This window comes from Oncorhynchus mykiss, chromosome 3 (assembly GCF_013265735.2).
Source record: "Oncorhynchus mykiss isolate Arlee chromosome 3, USDA_OmykA_1.1, whole genome shotgun sequence".
Taxonomy (NCBI): domain Eukaryota; kingdom Metazoa; phylum Chordata; class Actinopteri; order Salmoniformes; family Salmonidae; genus Oncorhynchus; species Oncorhynchus mykiss.
In genome coordinates this window covers 23,405,925-23,430,048 of record NC_048567.1, presented here as the reverse complement: position 1 = coordinate 23,430,048, position 24,124 = coordinate 23,405,925, and the positions used below count along the sequence as shown (strand labels likewise).

The window sequence follows — 24,124 nt, the reverse complement described above, 5'->3', positions numbered from 1 at the left end:
GCTGGATTAATGAGAACCCCCAGAATAGGTCAGCTGTAACCCCACATACCAGGGGTGATATTCTCAGTAAAGAACAGAAAATCAGCAAAACTGACAAGCCACAGGTAGGGAGGAGACACCATGAATTTACACCACAGAGAGAGGAGAGACTAGACATGGTGGACTTTCTTCCAGACAGACAGTTTCTAATGAGTGGTTCCATACAGAGCTATAGATATATACACAGCTCTAGTGGTCCCATAGGTGAGAGGAACACCTGTGTCTTCATCATGTCCTGACAGGCACAGAGAAAAGGAGCCGGCAGGAATGCTTCAAGTCACCCCTAGAGATAGGGGTCATTACCTTTAACTCTGACATGTTGTCAATGCTGGTCTGGTGGGGACCCCTCCACCCTCCCAGTCTACACGGCCCTCTGAATTGTAAACCATGTTGAGCATGACTGACCTAACTCTCAGTCCTCCTCTCTGGCTCCCTACATCTCTTCTACATACTGGCCTGTTAGTTGGGCTGTGTCACTGAGTCCTTGTCCAAGACTGCCTCTGGCTACCAGACACCCAGGGGGCTCCAGACACCCAGGGGGCTCCAGACACCCAGGGGGCTCCAGACACCCAGGGGGCTCCAGACACCCAGGGGGCTCCAGACACCCAGGGGGGTCTCACCAAACACTGCTGTCTGCAGCCTCACAGACCGACAGCCAGTCACACTACGTTGACCATCTCTCATATTCATCTCTGCCTCTTTCTGAGCTCCTAGATAGGAGAGTTACAAGCTAGGCTCGCTCTGCAGTTGAAAAAATGAAATGGCAGGTTTTTTCTGTGAGGTAAAATGACACCCTGGCCTGATCTGTTTAACTTCGTCTGGTGTGACTGTGGCCTGTGATGTTAATGAGACACTCCAGAATATGGGGGTGTTGATAGGTGAATAGATATCACATATCACTTCAGGTCATGCCTCACCAAAGAGTCTTCATTAAAATATGTATTTGGTCTCTATTACTTTTTGATAGTGTTCACACACCGAACTCTGACTGTCTGTCTGTCTTGCAGGAGCTGTCTGTCCTCGAGGGACCCTTACTGCGTGTGGCAGAGGACGGGGAGCTGTGCTACGGTGGTGCCCGGATTCAGGTAAGTCACAGACGCTGCATAAGCACCACCCCACCACGCAGCCAATCATAAGAGATTAGGTTTAGAGACCAAGTACCAAACCCATCCCTAGCCCCTACTCCTTGGTCCTGGTTTTGTTGACTACTATGTGTCAAATATTACTGTTGAGTCTTCGATCAGAAAAATTTAATTTTACTGACAATTTATCAACATCAAATGGCCATAGACATGACCTTGCATGAAACATACAGTAAATGAATGAAGTAGCAGTAGCTTCATAGTACTCTGCATATGTATGCTTTCAATAATCGATACCTAATCTGGAGTTTGACTTGCCCAGATTGTCAACGTGATGAATACGGCCTCTAAAATACAGTAAAAACATTGGTCTGTCGGCTCCATTTCACATATAGGACGAGCATCCATCTTGTTTATTTCTATGTGGCGGACATACCTGTCTGCAATCACTCGGAAATGAAACCCCAAATACCCGCTTGGAGGGGTCATGCGTCACTCTGGGGTGGGGCTGAAAGGCGTCGATCAAAATGACCTCAATGTAATTTACTGATCCATTCTGATGAACTGGAAGGCCATTTGACACTTAGCGCTATCGACTGGCTCAGTGTCAGCGCCAAGCAGGGTGTGTGTGTGCAAACAAAAAGCCAATCAATTCCTCTGTCTGAGACTCCCTCCTGACCCACTGTCTTTCTCTTTCTGCACTGTAGCATGGAATCGAAAGTAATGCTCAGCTGGCTGGATTTCAATCATGTTGTGTGTACCTCACTGTCTTCCGAACGGAGGGAATGAGGGAGGGAAGGAGAGAGGTAGAGGAGGAGAAGCAGTAGAAAACACCATTTCACCTCCTATGTTGCCTCCTGACACTCAGGGACTGGGCTGTCACTGTTCCTCTGATTTTCAGTATGGCTTTAAATCACCTGCTGTAGGTATTCACCTCTGCAAACATGGGCTGTAAACTTAGTGTGGATGGGTGGACAGGCATCACAGTAAAGGCAGCTGCCACTATCCTAATAGTCATATGGACTGCTTCAAATGGATTATTCTGCTGGGGATTGACTTATTGCATATCCTGTGATTGGCCACCCATGGGTTTTATTTGCCATAGCTTCACAGCCAGAGGTTAATGGAAGATTCCAAAAGTGTGTATGTGTGTGTGCGGCGGTGTGTACGTGCTGGGCAGGTAATCAGAATTGGACTGAGGCTTGATTTATCACGTTTTTAACCAGCGGGACAGTGCCATGCAGCAAGCCAATGGAGTGGAACCGAAGAGATTGGCAAATATTATACATGCAGTCAGTAGAGCTATTACGCTGTGCCTGCTCTGTCCACGTCAGAGAGAGTTGATATGGTGTGAAATAGTCAGAACCCAAGCATGGCCATGCCTCCAGAACAGATGCAACAGCTCATAAAGGATGTAATGGGGCTGGACCGGAGAGCAACAGGGGACACATCCCCCCCTTCTCTCTCCTCCCTTACTCTCTCACTCCAGAGGTGGCATAAATTCTTCTGGCTGCTTTTTTTGGGGGTGGGGGGGGGGGGGTTGAGCCAGAGGTGAACCGTTTCCATGGTTTCCTGTCTTTCTCCCATCACTGTCAACGCCTGGGGACATGGCGTGCCAAAAAGGCCAGTCTAGGTCTCTCTCCATGGCTCTTTCTCTCACACTCTCTCAGAAGAAAGAAATACATTAATAAAACAGACAGAAAGGGAATGGAGGCATATGGTAATACTGGTAACTAGTTGTGGTCCACACACACGGACACACAATCACGCAAAATCCCCCAGGCCGACCTATTCACTCACAAACAAACCCACTCTGCTGTGGTAATACAACTAATGCTATCGGCTGTCAGTGGGCCAACTGCTGAGCATAGAAAGATAAGTGAAGTTATTATTTCTCTGAGTTTATTATTTCTCCCCTCTGAATTCCATGTTTTATTTTTTCACTCTTGATTTGCTCACTGGGTCTGTATTCACTCATCTAGGCCTGCATTTCATTTAGATGTAATTTGTTTTTGGCCGCGTCTGGAAAGTATGTGTGTAGATGTGTGTGTTTGATTGCCTGTGTGTTTGTGTGTGTGTGTTTTCATATGTGTGAATGTTCATGATTATTTATATGTTATTTTCTTTGATTGCCTGCTCAGTCGATACTGCATTGTAGAAAATTCAGTGTCATTGATGTTATGTTCTGCTTGACTAAGGGGCCACTCACTCCATTGTGCATCAATGCAGTCACATTACTCACCAGGGGGAATGTATGATTTCTGAATGTGTATAAGCCTTTGATTCATAGAAGAAAGATGTCCAAGAAAGTGTCCAATGCACTGGAGCACAACCAAATGGAAATAAATACTGCAGTGTTTATTTTGCTGTATAAGAGGAAAAAGTGGAGAACTAGAGAATCATCATGGATGCAACTGGTGGTGAAACATTATTCTAGCTAGATGATAGCACCTCGACACATCCATTTGAATTTGGACTCAGGTGAATTAACAAAACAGTCAGCCTGACCTTGCAGAGACAAAACCAATTAAATGGTTTTCTTTTGCAGCACCATTTATTTATGTCTTTGTCATCAACAGAACCATTTTGGAAAGCTTGACAATGTACCCAATTAATGAAGGCGGAGGTTGTGTTTAAAATGGTGAAAGAGGAATGACACATACACGCTGACAGGCCGTTTTGTCCTCTTCTGTTTTGTTTTTCCTCAGGGGCGGATTTGAGCAGGATGTGGAGAACGGCTACCCTCACTACCCAGATAGCTGCCACGGTAAGGTGGACCAATCATCTGTTCTTAATGGCTCTCCACTACTGGCACAGAGCCATCATAAAAGCTCTTTCATAACAAGCGAAGCTTATCAAGTGCGTTTAATTGTCCAAAATGATACAGAAAAAGTGATTGCCATACCTGGGGCATGATATTACAATGAAATTAATCAGCAACTCAATACAAGTATAAGTAGCCTGTCATTTCCTAGCTGAAGAGAGTACCCTAGTGGGAATTTTGCTCTCAATTTTCCCTTGCAGATGTGCACGTTAAACAAGCAGTCAATTATACATTTAACTAAGCACAGTTTGAGTGTTTAACCACGACTCAGACCTACACAATGTACTGTTCTGTCAATATGTCTGTTGCTTTCCCTTGTCTTCTCTAGACGTCCTGGCGACCACACGCAAGCAAAACACTCTTGCTGATTCAGCATATGGTCAGTTGACATTTCTTTATCCTCTATTTTTAAAGCTTGTCGAACTGTCTGAGGTTGTTAGCAAACAGGCTAACGCTAGCAAAGCCTGGTAAGCAACATCTCTATTCCCCTTTTTTGAAGTTGTTATGCAACATGAGAAGTTCAGGAACGTTTGTTGCAGAGAACAGCAACACCACCTCTCTCACACAAACAGCTATCTTTAACATTGGAGCTATTGTCCAAAGCTAGTCGTGGCAGCAGCACCAGCATGGATGTTTAACAGGCTAGCAGCGCCAGTGGCCAAGCTGCCTACTTCCCTTTATTAAGGATAATCATCATCCCTGTAACACTCCATTACTCCCCACTGCCTGCCCATAGAGCAGGGTGGCTACAGAGCTCAGTGGCTGGCAGCAGGCGCTAAAGCACATTGCTAGCGCTCTCAGCTGAGATGTATTCTAACGTAGTATTAATAAACAATTACTGTTGAATTACCTTCAAATTATGATAATGACATCCATGGGCCATGACTTAATGATTGTTTTCTGTCAGAGAGCAGAATTGTTTGTAGCTCAATAGCTCAATGGTTTTCGGTTAGCCGAGTTAGCCGACTAGTTAGTTAACTAGTGAGGTAGGTAGTGATACAATTGCTGAACTCATTCAGGCTCACTCCTCTCAAACTTACTTATCAGTCTAATTCAATGGGAATCCACAATTTTCCCTAAAAGTAGTTGCTGGTAGAAAAAAAAATAGATACAGTTGAAGTTGGAAGTTTACATACACCTTAGCCAAACGCATTTAAACTCTGTTTTCCCACAATTCATGACATTTAATCCTAGTAAAAAAATCCTGTCTTGGGTCAGTTAGGATCACCACTTTATTTTAAGAAAATGAAATGTCAGAATAATAGTAGTGTTTTATTTCAGCTTTTAATTCTTTCATCACATTCCCAGTGGGTCAGAAGTTTACATACACTCAATTAATATTTGGTAGCATTGCCATTAAATTGTTGAACTTGGGTTAAATGTTTCTGGTTGCCTTCCACAAGCTTCCCAAAATAAGTTGGGTGAATTTTGATCCATTCCTCCTGACAGAGTTGGTGTAACTGAGTCAGGTTTGTAGGCCTCCTTGCTCGCAAATGCTTTTTCAGTTCTGCCCACAAAGTTTCTATAGGATTGAGGTCAAGGCTTTGTGATGGCCACTCCAATACCTTGACTGTGTTGTCCTTAAGCCATTTTGCTTAAACTTTGGAAGTATGCTTAGGGTCATTGTCCATTTGGAAGACCCATTTGCGAACAGGCTTTAACTTCCTGACTGATGTCTTGAGATGTTGCTTCAATATATTCACATAATGTTCCTTCCTCTATTTTGTGAAGTGCACCAGTCCCTCCTGCAGCAAAGCACCCCCACAATATGATACTGCCACCCCGTGCTTCACGGTTGGGATAGTGTTCTTCAGTTTGCAAGGCTCCCCCTTTTTCCTCCAAACATAACGATGGTCATTATGGCCAAGCAGTTCTATTGTTGTTTCATCAGACCAGGGGACATTTCCCCAAAAAGTACAATAGTCTTTATCCCCATGTGCAGTTGCAAACCGTAGTCTTGCTTTTTTATGGCGGTTTTGGAGCAGTGGCTTCATCCTTACTGAGCGGCCTTTCAGGTTATGTCGATATAGGACTGGTTTTACTGTGGATATAGATACTTTTGTACCCGTTTCCTCCATCTTCACAAGGTCCTTTACTGTTGTTCTGGGATTGATTTTCACTTTTCGCACCATCATCTCTAGGAGACAGAACGCGTCTCCTTCTAGAGCGGTATGACGGCTGCGTGGCCCCATGGTTTTTATACTTGTGTACTATTGTTTGTACAGATGAACGTTGTACCTTCAGGCATTTGGAAATTGCTCCCAAGAATGAACTAGAATTGTGATGCAGTGAATTATAAGTGAAATAATCTGTCTGTAAACAATTGTTTGAAAAATGACTTGTCATGCACAAAGTAGATGTCCTAACTGACTTGCCAAAACTAGAGTTTGTTTACAAGAAATTTGTGTAGTGATTGAAAAACGAGTTTTAATGACTCCAACCTAAGTGTATGTAAACTTCCGACTTCAACTCTATATCCCTTTGTCACCTTACAAATTATCCATGGGTACTGATGGTGGCTGCTTATCCCTAGAAGTGATAAACACAGCGTTGAGACCATCTTAGTGAGAGTTGCTGGCCATTATATCTCAACAATACCATCCATCCAGTGTCCAGTCCAGCCTTTTCATCTACTTCAGAACAGAAGCAATACTGTCTGCACTGCAGCTTAGCCTCAGACCTCCACATTCCCACAATGCCTTTGTTCTCCGTATCCTCTCTGCTGAAGGAAGTAGTGCTGCTCAGTGGGACTAGATGAGCAACCCCACTGGCTAATTCCACCAGGCGATTACTCCATCCATGCCTCTGTACTCTGTTTGAAGTACTTCACACACTGTCATACTTCAGACTCAGACCTGCAGAATGACAAAAACCTTTGAGTCCAAGCTGAAGATCAAGGTTTCCCCACAATAGAACACCCCATAGTGTTGAACAATACCATTCTCGCTGATGTGCATTGGTTCCTAAGTCCTTTCTTACTATTCCCCGTGAATGGAACAATCCCATCCCATAGAGAAAGCAGCGAGAGACAAACACCCAGCAGTGTGGACAATCAAACCATTCCCCACTGCATATTGTGCTTTTCTCTCTGTAAAGGAGAAAACAATGCACACACACAATGTTGATAAATTGAACTAATAATGCAGCCCTTGGAGCTGTTGTCTGGCATGCCAAGGCTGAACTCCCCCGGTGTGCCGTTTTAATTTGCCTGGCGCAGATGGTGCTCTGACAGGGCATCTTATTCAGAGTGAAAACTATCAACTGGCATCGAGAGCGGGCCTTTCGCTTTCAATCTGGGCTGGCACCCTCCAGTATGCTAACATTATGGCCGGCGTATTAGCGAAACGTCCACGTCAATAGCGGCGTGCTGCACACAAGGCCTCAAGGACATCCACTGTCAGAGAATTAGGAAGACACTCATGATGGGTGTTGTGACGATGACAGTGCTTTCTTCTGCCAGGTCTCTCACAGTACAGACCCGTATTGGATCCACAGACTCAGACCCCACATAACCCCACAGTACCAGTATAAATCCTAATTGGATATGTTGACATTGTCACATTTTCCGTTAACATTGTCACATTTTCCATAGACCATTCCCTATGTAGGTTAGACGGTAACTACCTGTAAAACAGTTTAGTGAAGCAGAGAACCGGAAGTTGCTGTAAGTCATTACCTACCATTACCTCAGCTACTGGTATCCATTTCAACTCATCTGTCAAACTACTCAGTAAAGAAAATCGGCTGTGAAAGGTAACTGTATATCACAGTTTGTATGTGCTGGAAGAGTCATTCATGCACCAGCTGGTAGCGTCCACAACAACACGGTTTTGCTGTGTAGAATGTGCTGCAGTGCCGGGTCAAGAGATTTCTCACTGGTTCGGTAACAAAGGCAGCAGGTTTGGAAATCTTAAGGCCGGCACTGCAGCCAACTCATGACCATTTGCCCCTGAGTGTATTTCTCCAATGACTCGTAATTGCTGCAACACCTGAATGTTTTATCTATTAAGGGCATTAAACAGTGGGGGAAAACGTTGGTTCTAAAGCGCTGAGTCATGTTGCACCTATGGAGGAGTGCTTTACGTGTAATGTATAGGCTACCTACTTTATTTATTGCACTCATGGATTCAATTCTCTTTAAAGCACTCTATGTTAATGTCCTCATTGTCATCATCAGCTTCACAGTATTTATGACAGTAATCTTTTTTTCATGCTGGATTTATGTTTTTTCTCCAAGGCACTAAGAATCCTTCCCTTGTCATAAAACAACATTTTATATTTAGGTGTTTTTGTGTGCTGCATTTCCATTTCACTAACGGGTTACTTTGTTACCCCTCCCCCACCTGCACAACAACAGGGAAGACCACACCCACAACAACTGCCAGCACAACCAATCAGGTGGCCCCATTCCCAAAGGTGGCAGGTGACTCTGAAAGAGGTACAGGTCCAGATGGCGGTCCTCCAGTCCCAGTTGGGGACCAGGGGTCACCTGACTCGGAACCAATCAGTGTGGAGATGGAGGGTAAGGGGGTGGGGTGTCTGTGTCTGCTGAACTTTGACCTGCACTGGATTGCATTGATGGGCCCTGAAGCTTCACTGCACACTGCTAACCATGCTGATCACTAACACTCTAACACTCTGTGTAGGACACCGAACGTTTAACCATATATCCACTCACTTAATGAAGCAACCATGAGTTAGAGAGGCTTAATCACTTAAACAGATACTGCATTGGCTCCAATTAACCCTTCAATTAACTCTTCAAATCAATGTCCAAACAAGACTCCTGCTTGTCTCCTCATCTCTTAATTTGTCCATATTCTAGGGTAGCTTACTCTCCCCTCTCCAGCGGGACACACTTTCATAATCACACACGACCAAGCACGTCTTCTCTTCTCACGCTGTCTAGAGCGCTGCTTCCTAAATGTCATTCCCAGATTACTCCCAATAGGAAACCAACCGGAGCTCCTAACATTCAGCAGGATGGGAAGACTGTTCGTTGATGCTATTTCTTTTAGCCCAGGCTCTCCTTGCTGCGCTCCTCTGGCGCCTTGTCAGGAGTCCATAAATCCTGTGTAGTGATGGGTTCCATTCAGGCCGACAGAGTCTCCGGCTGCAATGATGAGCCACCCAGGCTCAAATGAGAAAAGCCTGTAACAAATAAATAACCAGCAGCCGGAGTGCGGACAAGGGGAAACCGTAATAGAAACTTGGGCAACGCAATCTATTTCAGCATGGGCTAGTGTCGCCTGGCTGCCGGTTCAATCAAAAGCACGGGGGACCTGGCTGATAAGGCGAGAGAGGAACTGTTCTGGAAGTAACAGCGTGGCAGTTCCAGGAAGGCCTCTCTCTCTGATGCACCCAAACACAGTAGGTAGAATAGGGGTCAAGAAACTCTGGTCCTGGAGGGCAGCTGTGGGTGCAGGCTTTTGTTCTAGCTCAGCACCAATACAACTCATAATGTACTTCTATAAACTGAGGTTAATTTGACAAGAGCCTAGATAGCGCTGATGTAAGTTTAAGGTTGGCCTTGAGACAGGTTTGAAACATCTTTGGCACAATAAACAAAAACAATTTACCGCAAGCTAGTAATAGCAATTCTGCAGCCCTCTAGAATTGCATCCCAACAGCTTTAGTTTTTATTTTATGTAAGGCCTACACAGACGCAAATACAAGGTGACATGATTCATCCAGCTACGGATAGAAACAATGTATTATATAAAGACTGACTGACCAAAATACAAGTACAAGCACCCCTTTTGAGACCTCGCTGTTATGAACATTTCCAGCAATCATTTAGCTGCAGTTCGACACTGTGTTTCCATCAAGGGAGAACGCCTACCTCCCTACAGTGTCAGAATGCTTCAACCTACACAAACACACGTTATTTAGACCCAGCTTTTAGACCTCGCTGTTTGTTTTCCCAGTGTTATTTCCTGCTTAGCTTATTTTAAACAGACCTCCGGGGTCGTCTCCATATTCAAATGAACCTGTGTGGGTACGGCAAAAAAAGAACCTTGCTAGCAGCTAATTTAGCTGACAAGTACAGGGAGACAACTCGATAATAGAGGCAAGCAGGCAGGTCTTTGAAACTCATTAAAGCACTAGGAGAAGAGCAGAGAATGAACTCAGGCTGAACTTCTCTTTGCTGCTGAAAAGGGGTTGGTGTCCTGGAGGGACGGTGCCAGTTCCTTACTCTTGTTTATATCTCAGTGGCTCGAGGAATATAGACACCAGGTTACATCACTTCCTGTCTAGCCATCATTTTAACAATCCTATGCAGCATCCTCCTCAAGCTGGGTGTGTACATTAAGCTATTCATCATAACCAGGAAAATGTTACCCACCTCACTAAAGTGCCTCAGTCACAGCTGTTACAGCCAATTTAGCATCACTACTTAGTCATGTGGTAATGACACTAAATAAAGGTTACTTTAACTAGACCACAGTTTCCTTTAATTATTCTGCCCGAATTACTCGCTCTTCATAACAGCTCTGATTAACATCAGCTTTTACTATGAAAACACACACTGTAGGGCTCTGTACTGTACACCTCCCCACTGGTCATATACAGTACATACACAATACTACATCTTTCCATACGCAGCAAAATGAACACCTCACAACATGCACTATACATAAAGTTGTTCACAACATGTTCTTGCCTGTTTGACAACATTAGGGACTGGTTTCCCGTTCACATATTAACCCTAGTCCTGGACAACAACAAAAAAGCTGATGGTGATTCTCCATTGAGCATGCTTTTTAATCCAGCACTAGGCTTAATCTGAGTCTGGGGAAACTTCCTATATGTTTACTGTCACCCTCAGGTTCAGAGTGCTTAGTGTCACCATTACATTTTTATTATCATGTTAACACCATGGAGACCAGAGTGTTAGTCAACATCAGAATGTTGAGTGTCCCAGTGACGTTTGGGCCCACAGTGTACAGATCCACACACGCAGTTGTCCTGACTCCTAACCCCAACCCATTATCCCTTTCTGTCTCCTCGACCCCTTACCCCTGGGGAATAGTTCTCTATTAACCTGCCTGTTTTTCGGTTGGACTGACTAACCCTTATCTGCCTCCTTGGTTGAATCCTCCTCTCCTTCTCTCCCCCTTTTCCCCCTGTGAACTCTCTACCCAGTTTCAAAGCCTATGACTGAAACTGTGCTTTTTGTGTTTGTTGCCTACAAGCAGTTGTTTCTCTGTGGCTTTGGGCGTGTGTTTCAGGCCACTGTTTGGGGACGCTATGGTTCTTCCAGAGCTGCTTTTCTATCCAGATAGTTAATGTTTATTTAGGGAGTTATGTTAGGGATTGGCTCTGGAATATAGTAGCTTTACCAGGTGCTGAATGGTGAATGCCCTCTTTATTCTCTTTACTTTATTCCTGATGCAACTGCATGTGAAATGTCCCACTGCATGTAGTGCCATGCTTGATTTGATGGTGGATGAGGCTATCAGACACTACTTGAACTATGTCTGTTTCAAAGCTGTTTGAAATAGAAAATGTGTCTTTGAACTGTATTATCGCTCATGTTTTGACAGATAATATCTTAGTTTTCAAGGTCAGCGTTGAGTGATGTACTGTACTGAGATATTATGGCAAATTGGTCTCTACTTGCCAGGTTCTAAGGGATTGTACAGTCGTGGCCTAAAGTTTTGAGAATGACGCAAATATACATTTTCACAAAGTCTGCTGCCTTAGTTTGTATGATGGCAATTTGCATATACTCCAGAATGTTATGAAGAGTGATCAGATAAATTGCAATTAATTGTAAAGTTGCTGTTTGCCATGCAAATTAACTGAATCTCCAAAGAAACATTTCCACTGCATTTCAGCTCTGCCACAAAAGGACCAGTTGACATCATGTCAGTGATTCTCTTGTTAACACAGGTGTGAGTGTTGACGAGGACAAGGCTGGAGATCACTCTGTCATGCTGATTGAGTTTGAATAACTGACTGGATGCTTCAAAAGGAGGGTGGTGCTTGGAATCATTGTTCTTCCTCTGTCAACCATAGTTACCTGCAAGGAAACAAATGCCATCATCATTGCTTTGCACAAAAAGGGCTTCACAGGCAAGGATATTGCTGGCAGTAAGATTGCACCTAAATCAAACATGTATCAGATTATCAAGAACTTAAAGGAGAGCGGTTCAATTGTTGTGAAGAAGGTTTCAGGGCGCCCAAGAAAGTCCAGCAAGCGCCAGGACCGTCTCCCAAAGTTGATTCAGCTGCGGGATCGGGGCACCACCAGTACAGAGCTTGCTCAGGAATGGCAGCAGGCAGGTAGGTGTGAGTGCATCTGCACGCACAGTGAGGCAAAGACTTTTGGAGGATGGCCTGGTCTCAAGAAGGGCAGCAAAGAAGCCACTTCTCTCCAGGAAAAACATCAGGGACAGACTGATATTCTGCAAAAGGTACAGGGATTGGACTGCTGAGGACTGGGGTAAAGTAATTTCTCTGATGAATCCCCTTTCCGATTGTTTGGGGCATCCAGAAAAAGCTTGTCCGGAGAAGACAAGGTGAGCGCTACCATCAGTCCTGTGTCATGCCAACAGAAAAGCATCCTGAGACCATTCATGTGTGGGGTTGCTTCTTAGCCAAGGGAGTGGGCTCACTCACAATTTTGCCTAAGAACACAGCCATGAATAAAGAGTGGTACCAACACATCCTCCGAGAGCAACTTCTCCCAACTATCCAGGAACAGTTTGGTGACGAGCAATGTCTTTTCCAGCATTATGGAGCACCTTGGCATAAGACAAAAGTGACTAAGTGGCTCGGGAACAAAACATCAATATTTTGGGTTCATGGCCAGGAAACTCCCCAGACCTTAATCCCATTGAGAATTTGTGGTCAGTCCTCAAGAGGCGGGTGGACAAACAAAAACCCACAAATTATGATTATGCAAGAATGGGCTGCCATCAGTCAGGATGTGGCCCAGAAGTTAATTGACAGCATGCAAGGGTCAACACTGCAAATATTGATTCTTTGCGTCAACTTCATGTAATTGTCAATAAAAGCCTTTGACACTTATGAAATGCTTGTAATTATATTTCAGTATTCTATAGTAACATCTAACAAAAATATCTAAAGACACTGAGTCAGCAAACTGTGGAAATTAATATTTGTGTTATTCTCAAAACTTTTGACCACGACTATGTTATTTGTAATCAGGGATACTTGGAGAAAATCGGATCTCTCTGAAATTAAAATGGATGGCCTTACCTTCAGTAAAATATATTTTTATCTGACCCTCCCTGAACTCCCCAATACCCAAAATAATAATTAATATATTAAGTGGATAGCAAAAAACATGCTTACCGTTTACCCTCACTCTTAGGACAGACGAGAGCCTTTTTTGTAAGAATTACAATGCAAAGTAGCCAGAAGGTTGTGGATTCTCAAACCACCACAGACAAGAGTGTGTGAAAAGATATCCATTATAATAAAAGCACTGCATGAATCTATCCTCTTATTCACTTAGTCTACGAAAAAATGCCTTTTATAAATGCATTTCTATGCAATTCTATGTCATTTTTATGAAAATGACTGGAGACTAGCAGAATATTTTTTTATACCACAACAGAGCATGACAACGAATGAACGCATGCTGCAGCGCCGAAGCCATTTAGATTTCAATTCTGGCTATTGTTAAAAAAGAGGATAGTCGGCTTAGGTCTAAGGCACTGCATCGCAGTGCTTGAAGCATCACTACAGACTCGTTTCGATCCCAGGCTGTGTCACAGCCGTCCTTGACCGGGAGACCCATGAGGCGGCGCACAATTGGCCCAGTGTCGTTCGGGTTAGGGGAGGGTTTGGCCAGCTGGGATTTCCTTGTCCTATCGCACTCTAGCGACTCCTTGTGGTGGACCGGGCGCCTGCAAGTGGACTCTGTTGGACGGTCGCCAGTTGGACGGTGTTTCTGCTGACACATTGGTGCGACTGGCTTCCGGGTTAAGCGAGCAGTGTGTCAAGAAGCATTGCAGCTTGTTTTGGAGGACACATGGCTCTAAACCTTCATCTCTCCCGAGTACGTGGGGGAGTTGCAGTGATGGGACAAGACTGTAACTACAAATTGGATATCACGAAATTGGGGAGAAAAAAGGGGTAAAAGTACCACAAAAAAGAGGATAGTCTAAGTTTGGAACAGTGCTAAAGTGATCAACTGTTAAAATGTATCGCAACAGAACCAGATACAACTGAAGTATCTGATCATCATTGAATTCGAGAAAAAGCCACTCATTGTTTAACACCGCAGCCACATAACAAGTAGGCCTATATGAACAGTCTATATGAGAAACTATCATTTCCTAATTTATTATATTTTATTCCATGATATTGTTGTTACACTAAACCCTCCCCCTGAAATTGGAAAAGCATGACCCTCCCCCATTTTCCTCCAGGTAACTAATGTGTACATTTCGATCTCTCCATTAGCACCTTTTTTAATTTTTTGACTAGTATTCAACACAAGTCTCCTCAGTGAAACCTCTTGATGCTCTACATGCATCAGCACACTTCTAATAAAATGGCATCATGTCATTAGCACTCTTTTTCAATTGGACTGAACCAGTTACATTACAGCGTATCATATTACCTCGTGTGTGCATAAATCAAGCCGCGTCCAATTGGTTGGGCACTGATGTGTAATATTATGCATATTCTTAATAATGAGAGTACATGATTGAATTCATTCACATGAACACCCAGACCCCCTTTTGCACACGCTCACACACCACACACACAAACACAGAGCGTTAACTGTGTTCATCATTACCCAAGCATCAGCTATTTGAACTGTCAAAGTACTCCGAATTTTAGTTAGCAGACTCCTGTTTGTGTCTAATTTTGAAAACACTCACAGTGCTTGTAGTATATCAGCCGATGATTTGTTGTTGTGTTTTCCACAGCAGAAAATACATCTCTGGCATTAGTTGGGGTTAATGTTTGCCTGCGAAGCCTGGGGCCATTTTGACTCATTGCGGCACTATGGAATGAAGTACCCTTTAATGGAACTATTACATTCTCCCCTCAGCTGTAGAGAAACAGAAACTAATCAGGCTATTTTGGAACGTCTTTACTTGATGCAAATATAGTACTCAGGAGTCGTTTCCAGTGCCTAGCTACAGTACCTTCAGAAAGTATTCACACTCCTTTTTCCACATTTTGTTGTGTTACAGACGGAATTTTCGAATCGATTAAATTTAGATTTTTGGTCACTGGCCTACACACAATACCCCATAATGTCAAAGTGGAATTATGTTTTTCGAAATGTTTACAAATTCATAAAAAATGTAAAGCTTTTAATCTTTAAGGACTGGGGAGTTTTTCAAGATAAAAATTAAACATAATGGAGCTAAGCAAGGCAAAATCCTAGAGGAAAACCTGGATCAGTCTGCTTTCCACCAGACACTGGGAGATTAATTAACCTTTCAGCAGGACAATAACCTAAAACACGAGGCCAAATCTACACCTGGAGTTGCTTACCAAGAAGACCATAAATGTTTCTGAGTGGCCACGTTACTGTTTTGACTTAAATCTACTTGAAAATCTATGGCAAGACGTGAAAGTTGATGAAGAGTTTTTGAAGAGCTTGAAGAATTCTTAAAATTATGGGCAAATGTTGCACCATCCAGGTATGGAAAGCTCTTAGAGACTTACCCAGAAAGACTCACAGCTGTAATCGCTGCCAAAGATGTTTCTACAAAGTATTGACAGGGGTGTGAATACTTAATTAAATTAAATATTTCTGTCTTTAATTTTCAATACATTTTGCACATTTCTAAAAACATGTTTCCATTTTGTCATTATTGGGTATTGTGTGTAGATGGATAAGAAAAATAATACATTTGATACATTTTGAATTCAGGCTATAACACAGCAAAATGTAGAGTAAGTACAGGGGTATCAATACTTTCTGAAGGCACTGTAAGTGCCATCTTGAGCAGTGTATTGACACAATGGATAAGTTATCTTTAAAGGGATAGTTCACTTTGAAAACAACATTTGCGTACTGTACCTTGGAATTGTCCCAAAGTCGAGCCGTGTCTATATTCCAACATTCCACGCAATAGTTAGGTATCAGCAATCAAGATTACCAAAAGCACCGTAGTATCCCAGCTCAATAATCGGTTGCTGTCCAGTTTATCCTAAATCCCTGATTCTCAAGACCATCCATTTGGCAATCAACACTGCAGATGGCTAACTGATTCTATGCAATGCAGTAGAATAAAGCACAGCATGACGCTGATACACTTCTGAAGTATAAAGTAGTGGTTCATTTGGGCATTTTATGGAAAGAAATGAATCTGTATGATTTATATAGCTATCGGTTTTAAGCATGTCAGAGAAGGGTTAGATGTGAGTCAAAGGTGAAAACCCCTGCTTGCGTTGTTTGTGTTTCACTTCTTTTGTTTTTGTTTGTTTTGGAGTTATTTTATCGCCTGCCGAAATAGCACTTCACACACCAGATTCGCTCCTCGCGCAACCCATCCCCAATTAGTGAAACACAGAACAGACTACAGGTTGCGTATCGCTTTAGCTCAGTTACATAATGCACAGCCTTGTCTATTTTTACCATTATGGTAAAGAGCGTCAAGCGGGGTCCTTCTACGTACCAAAACACAGCTGCTTCTGAGAGCGAGGCTTCAAAACCCACCAGGCTGACAATCTGTCACTCACTTTGACACATCTCTCTCTCTCTCCATCATCATCTCCCAGCCTCCCCCTTACAATCTGCTCCCTGCACATTCTTTCTCACACTCTATTTCTGTCACTTTTTGTCCCCAGCTTTCTGCCACATTCTTTTTCATTTTATTTTCTCTAGTTCTCTTGCTCGTCTCTTTTCTGTCCTGTTCCGCTCTCTCTCTTTTCCATTGCCTGGCAGTTTCTTACTGAAGTTATATTTTCTCTCCCTACTGTATCTCTCTCTCTTTGTCGCTCTCTTCCTCTCGAGCATGAATACTTCCAGCTGTCCCCCCTCTCTCTCCCTTTCTGTCACCATTTCTCCTCTCCTTCCCTCCTGTCAAATCTCAACCATATGTGTGTTTACCTTCTTAGAAGACTTGAGAGTTCTTAATGTGTGTGTGTTCCTGTATGTCACGGATTACACGTATAGTAGGCCTCTGTTCAGCAGAGACCATGCTGAACCCACACTTTGGCTAAAGATATAGTGTGACAACCGAGAAAAACAAACATGGAAAAACACTGTTATTAACATTCTATAAACCTTTGAGAGGAGGTTTTTGTCTCTTTGAGTAGCTTCAATTATCCTGCGGCACCATATATCTTTATATACCACACCTATATTTTACTAACATTTTTAATGCAACTCTACCACTACACAGGTGCAGACAACTCCAATTAATGGTCACATTAAAGCAGCGCTCTCAAACCTTTTTGTTTCACCTCATTATCAGAGATGTCGTACAATATTGGCTCATAAAATGATTCATTTGACCATTTTTAAAGGTAATTTCTTTCAACACTGTATTGAGGCAATGCTTTATCGTCAACTGTTTGCCTGCATGCTATGCCTCCTGTGTGACATCTAACAGCACACCAGTCCCCCCATGGCATGATTCAGTGGGTATTAATTTCACTGTGACCATGCCACCATATGTCACGCATACGGCCCGATTGAGTCATCCACTCCAGCCCCAAACGTGTTGTGACAGGTTGTGCGTGGGGTTGGAGATCTGTGTATCCCCACTGTGTCGCTTGACTCATAGCTCCTCAGCCATGTGGAACCCTTCAATAGTCATAGGGTCCTGGTCAGGGGTCCCAGATGAGTCACAGGACTGGGAGCTGGGAGCCACAGGGAGGCTGGGGGAAGCCACACAGAGACATGGGCATCCTGGCCTGTATTATTCATAAAACCCCCATGCTGCCACACTGCCTCGGCTCACTCTGACACACTGGCCTAGGACAGATAGGATAAACGAAGCATCGCCATGCCAACGCCATAGAAATACAATGGATATAGCACTTGAATGGATAGAACTCGCGATTTCAAAGCAGCCCGTCAAACTTACTCTGTGAATTTAACATTATCGCCAGGAGAATGTGATAGTACAGTATATTGCATCTCTCTATAGGGGAATGGCACTCAGTATTCTACTCACTGATGTAGAGCAAATGGCCAAATTGATAGTGATATAGACCTTTCAGTGGTCTAAAAGCCTTTACTTCCTGATCGCGCTGGGAGAGAGACCGGGAGCAGACACTTCTCCTGTAACTTTGTGACCTACATATAACTTTCCATCAACGCCAGGTAACGAGACACTCGTGTCGGCAGCTCCTTCAAGACCAAAGAACCAATCCTTGTTTGATGCTAATTCTGCCCCATCTTCTCTCTGTTTGTATTAAGAGGCTGTCGAAGACAAACGGTAATGGTGACAAGTACCCTTTAGAGTTACTAGCAAAGTGCCAGGAGCTTCAAGGCTGATGTCTGTGCTCCTCTATTGACACATTGAGATTTTCCCCGTTGTGCTTTTGTTACTTGTATAGATTCATGACGAGTTTGTGCTTGAAGCTACAGTGGAGCTTTGCTACTCATTTCTTCAGCCTACAGTGTGTGTGTGTGCACTGCATACCTGTTCTCCACATTCAGAATATACCTGAGAACATACTGTGTGTGCACTGCATACTTGTTCTCCACATATATACCTAATGATATACACACACACACTTGACCTAAAAGCATTTTTTTTTAAATAAATGTATCCAAGGTCATTCTGTGCTGTGTTCTGCATGTACTGTAGATTCATGTGAGTTATTATTCACATCTCCCTTTCCCTTATAAATGAATGAATATCTTTCAAATGGTATCGGTATGCTGCCCGCATTTACCCTCACACACTCCAGTTTTCGACCCAACAATGTTTTTCGTATTCAGACAGAATAATGTTTTGCCAACCTATTTGAACACAACCCATTTAAATAAATTATGAAGTGTAAGACACTGCTGTCATTGAAATTGTTGTACGAGATGTTTAATTCCGCTAAACGCCTAATTGTAAATTCCCTCAGTGAAATTCCCTTCTAATCAAGTGCCCTCACTCTGTTAAAGCTGAAGCATGTGGCAACTCTTTGTAATTTCATCGAAAGAGAGAAACCCTCGACAAGTCTCTCTTGGGCCCAATCATTTAGACCCCCCCCACCCCCCTCCTCATCATCTTCAACATCCCATCACCACAGTTACGTCTAAAGCTGGCACTATCATTGCCCATTACTGCCTAACCTGAGCTCTCATTACGGGATGAAATTAGCCTATTTGAGACACCTGCATTTCTCCTCCCAGTGCGGGCCAATTCCCCTCCCCAGACTCAATTTCACAGAGACTATCATTAAGGTTGGAGAAGGGCCTGACACCACAGATGGCAGCAGCCTTTGTAAATGAGCCTTGAGTTTGGGGAGAGGTGGCTAGTATCACTCCTCTTGTCGAATCTCAGATGCCATTAGGCAAATATAGTGGCAGGGTCACACCATCCAAGGGCGTTTTCATAGTGTTGAGATAACCTTGACATTTTCAGGTGCTTAGTTGCGGCAGTTCAGATGTTTTCCCAAACAAAAATTTGAATCAGTCAGACTCTCGTTCAATTAAAGAGTGATGTATTCTATGAGCTAGTTAGTCGAGTTGGTTATTTTTGGCAAGTTCATCGCAGGTGCACTCACCCTGATCCATGCATTTCAAAGCACAGCCAGTGTGAAAGACATCAGACTCCTGCCAGTGCACCCATCAATATTTAAAGCCCAAACTCATTTTGGAGTTGATTTCTCACTGACTGGGGAGCTCTTGCCCTCTGCCACTCGTTGCAGTTGGAGACGAAAGATGAGGTCTTGGCAAGAAATAGTATATTGATTCATTAACAGAGGGAGGAAAGCCAAGGGGCTAGTTCCAACACCTCTGCAATGCTGCTTCCCACGTAGTAGAGCTTCTGTAAACACAACCGGTATTTTCCAGCTGCTGCCTGCTTGACCTCATAGAAATTATAGTATCTTCTAGGTATCTGGTTTCATTACACTAAAGACCATTTTGTTCTCACTCTCTTTTTCTGTGAAGGTGTCCGACGGCCTCCCGAGATGGAGAAGACCAACCACAGTGTCCACTACACCCTGCTGATCGCCTGTGTGCTGGTGGCCTTTGTCCTTGGAGCCTTCCTCTCAGGCTTTCTGGTCTCCTGCTACTGCAACCACACCGGCAACAAGACCAAGAGGCTGGCCAAGGACCCAGAGGCCCCCATCCCTCACGCTCTGTCCCTACGCAGCCTGGCCAAGCTCAATGGCCTGCTGGACAGCCAGAACAAGGAGGATAAAATGGAGGTGTCCTCGCCCAAGCTCTACAACTCCTTCTTCCAGAACGGGAAGGAGCATCGTCAAGGAGCACCCAGACGGAACGGTGGTCACCACCCAGGGATGACCATGGGAGACCTGGTTCACCCCCATCACCTACACCACTCTTCGGAGCTCTCTGGTCTGCCCACCCCAGACTCCACCCCTGAACTGCCCATCAAGAACATGAAGGCTTTCAAGAACCAGTGGGAGAAGAACCAGAACTGCAACAATGCCAAGGAGCCCAAGTCCCACAACATGGGACAAGGTTCCAGGCCCAGCTCAGGCCTGCTCCACCAGCAGATCTACCCCTACTCTCGCAGCTTCTCCAATGGGCAAGCTCTGGCCAATGGGCATGCCTTGGTCGGTGGACCACAGCACCTGGAGGAGCGCAAGATCCACAATACTGAGCGCATGTTGGTCCAGCAGCCTTACCCCTGCTACCCGCAGAAGGTGATGGAGGTCACATCGCTGGACGAGCTGCTCAAACACATCCACGAGGCCAACTCCAGCAAGAACACCCAGGTCATGACTTCTTCCGGCCTGTCAGCCAGCGGCGGGTGCCATGGGAGTCAACTAGCTTTTGCCAACCGCATCCAGCCGCACATCCCAGAGACCGAGTCGGCGCCTTACTACAGCTCGTCCACCCTGCCCCGAGACAGCCTGACCCGCCGCATGGACGTACCTCCGGACATGCCCCCTCACCACCAGTCCACCCTGGAGCGGAGGCACTCTTCCCAGAGACACTCACTGATTACCGCTGCCACTAAGATTGCCAACGGAGGGGGTGGTGGAGGGATGGTTCACCGACAGCAAAGCTTCAGCCAGCGTAATGGCCACCAGCACCAACCACCCCCTATGCTGGCTCGAATGAACTCCACCGGCAGCGCCTGCGAGATCCACTACCCGCTCATCCCCAATGGGTACCTGACACGCCAGCAGAGCTACAATGGAGAGCAACAGGAGGATACCGGAGGATACCTCCACCGGGGGGCCATAGTCCGCCGGACCACCTCCCTCAAACCCGATGTCCCTCCCAAACCCCTCTTCATCCCTGCCTCCTCTCCCGTCAACCAACAGGGAAACTTCAACTACTGAGGAGAAAGAGGAGAGGAGGAGAACAGGACAAGAGTGACTGTGCCTCGTCCTCTCCTCTCAATGGGTGAAAAGTGGAAGACGTGCCCTTGATTTTCTGGCAGCCATTCTCGCTGTCGACAAACCTCAAACAAACTTGTGATTTCCCCCTTTTTGTCCAATTTAATATCTTTGTACCATATTGGTATTGCTCAACTACTTGCTTATAGAAGGTGAGGGACTATGGTTGGTGAAACGTGACCCCCTTACATTATGCTGCCAATGTCCTCAGTGTGGATTTACCATGCAACTTAGTTATGGAAGGGTTTGCCATCAAACATCGGACAGCTTAAGATTCAATCTAGAGCTTCTTGCGATGCCTATGAAACTTGCTTTTGCTTACCTTTTTCTTATGTAGTGTTGACAAACAGTCCTGATCCCCCTAACGTGTTTCTATATATGCATGTGTGTGTATATATATGTGTGTTTATATCTACACCGTATATGTATACATATACATATGCAGTATATGTATCCCGTGAAATGACATCAACAAAACTCCTTTAAAGTTAGCTCTGTCTTTTTGCCTTACTTTGAAACTGAACCCATTATGTTGAAATACATTACTGGTTGGTGTTTGGCATCTCAAATAGAAGTTCTCGAAATGAGGCAAGGCCCCGCCTGCCCCTGTTTCAGCATGGTTAGTATGTGGACTAGGAGAATAAGTAATCATTTACCATATTAACAAGTTCATGGTGAATGTACTACTCACATTCAAAAAAAGAGCCAATATGGTGGATACTGACAAGCAAAGGAAACTACTCAAAGCAACTATGCTAGGCGGTTCTCTTTTTTGGAAAATGGAGACCCTACTATCCTGCCAAGTCCTGAGAAACAGATGAAAGGCATTAATACAGCTGGTCTATGAAGTACGGTCTACTACAATTCCTAAAGAATGTTTTTATCACATTGGTGCTTAGTTGATCCTCATAAATTCTAATATAATGATAATGTATCACACCCAAAGAGGACCAGACACTCAACCCCCAAAGAATCAGGATCAAGATCAGACCATCCACCCCCAAAAAACACAACATGGTACAGACAGCAGTTATTATAATTATTAACTTTGGCTATTGGTTGTAAATAAAGGAATAATACTAGCCAAATGTTAATTGTATGTGTAAATGTGTGCCTTATTTAATATAGTATGTGGTATGGGGTAGGGGTAAATGCAAGGCGCCAAGATGCTATATAATAGGTGTTCGATTTTTTTTTTGTTATGGTCGTTCGGAATGTGTCATATCTATTGTAGATTTGTATTTCTAACTAGGGGTTTTTGATATCCCTGAACTGTGAGCCTGCCAGCCCTGGCATAGCGACTACCACAGCTTGAGGCTGCATCTTCTTTGTTTGCCTCCTTTTCATGTGTTTTCACTGGGTTGGCTTTTTCCCTGATTGCTAACTTTACCTTTTGATTGTTTGTAGCATAGCAGGCTACTCAATAGATTAAAAGGGGGGACATCAGGTCCCTCAGATGTTAAGATTATTCAGGCTCTCTGATACTCCCTACATATCACTTGGTCTCAACCTCAACACCACAGGAACACCACAGGTAGTGAAAAAGATCACAAGGCTGGGATTTAGTGTTTTCTTGTCTGATCAGAAGATGTTATAATTGTTTTAGGTAGAAATTGAATGGACTCCCTGATCTGATGAGCGTAGACCGGAAGCGTCTGCCAGGCGTTCTCCTCAGGGAGAGAGAGGGAAAGCAGTCAGATTGGCCTCAGAAATACCACTCCCTCTGGAACTCTCTGCTGTTGCACTTTCTGGGCTACTTCATCGGTTACTGGATTCATGGTCAATTATTTGAGAGAGAAAAAAACACTATTACTGTATCTGAAAATACTATTTATGCCCTAGATTCATGAAGCTGGTCTGACCCCAAGTTTACCATTCACGCTTGAATTCACCTTGGGCTGACTGATTGATAGATACATGAGCATAAACTGCAACATTAGTTATAGATGGCTACATTCTTGTGTTTTAGACAAACTAGTTGTGTGGATGCAACACACGCATAAGTAGAATCCTCACAGACCATATGGATCACTCTCATTACACATGAAACCAGTATTTTATTTTGAATGTGACCATATCTCATAACAGGAAAAGGGCAGCTACAGTACTTATTGGTGAGTTGAAGTGAAGTTTATTTGAGTTTGCATTGAGATTGTATGGGAAAGGGAATGGTCTATTCGACTTTTAATAGCTATCAGTATTGCACAGTGTGTAAATACATTATCTTGGGGGGGGGGCTTGTTGATTCAGAATGTCTTCATTCTCTTGGCAGAAGCTCTTGGGCTTTTATGAATTTGGTCTCACAGAATACCATTGTATGTCTCTTATAATAGAAATAAAATAAAATACATTGCAAGTGTGTCACTGACTCTGATGTGTGTCACGTTATTCTCACATAGAAGTTACCTGTGTTTTATTGCAAAAGTATTTAACATCTTTATAAACCATTGTCAAGAGTAGGGTTGAATAGTGGGAACAGGGTTACCGAGACTTCCCGCCCAAACCCACTCCCTTTTCCCCGGGATAAATAACTGCGAAAGACCCTTAAATTGTAATAAATTATTTCTATCAACAACAGGACATGAAATTTAACTGTTAAATTGTATCTGGCTAAATCTGGCTTCTCACCGGCCTTCTCTCTGCTATCTGCGTGATCAATCATCAACGCTCAGGGTTGGGACAGAGCGCA

General features: G+C 43.9%; 1 protein-coding gene across 6 annotated transcripts in view; it reads left to right on the top strand.

Moving 5' to 3' along the window:
• Positions 1 to 23,796, top strand: part of LOC110514498 (semaphorin-6D) — a 157,239-nt gene extending 133,443 nt beyond the window's left edge. For 5 of the 6 annotated variants that reach the window (XM_036972489.1, XM_036972471.1, XM_036972455.1 and 2 more), the window contains 5 exons: positions 1,047 to 1,124; positions 3,830 to 3,888; positions 4,274 to 4,324; positions 8,303 to 8,467; positions 20,012 to 23,796. In XM_036972489.1, the coding sequence (XP_036828384.1) occupies positions 1,047 to 1,124; positions 3,830 to 3,888; positions 4,274 to 4,324; positions 8,303 to 8,467; positions 20,012 to 21,378 (1,720 nt within the window). In that variant the 3' untranslated portion in view covers positions 21,379 to 23,796. The remainder of the gene's footprint in view (positions 1 to 1,046; positions 1,125 to 3,829; positions 3,889 to 4,273; positions 4,325 to 8,302; positions 8,468 to 20,011) is intronic. The other variant, XM_036972497.1, reaches the window with a different exon arrangement.
• The last annotated feature ends 328 nt before the right edge of the window (positions 23,797 to 24,124 follow it).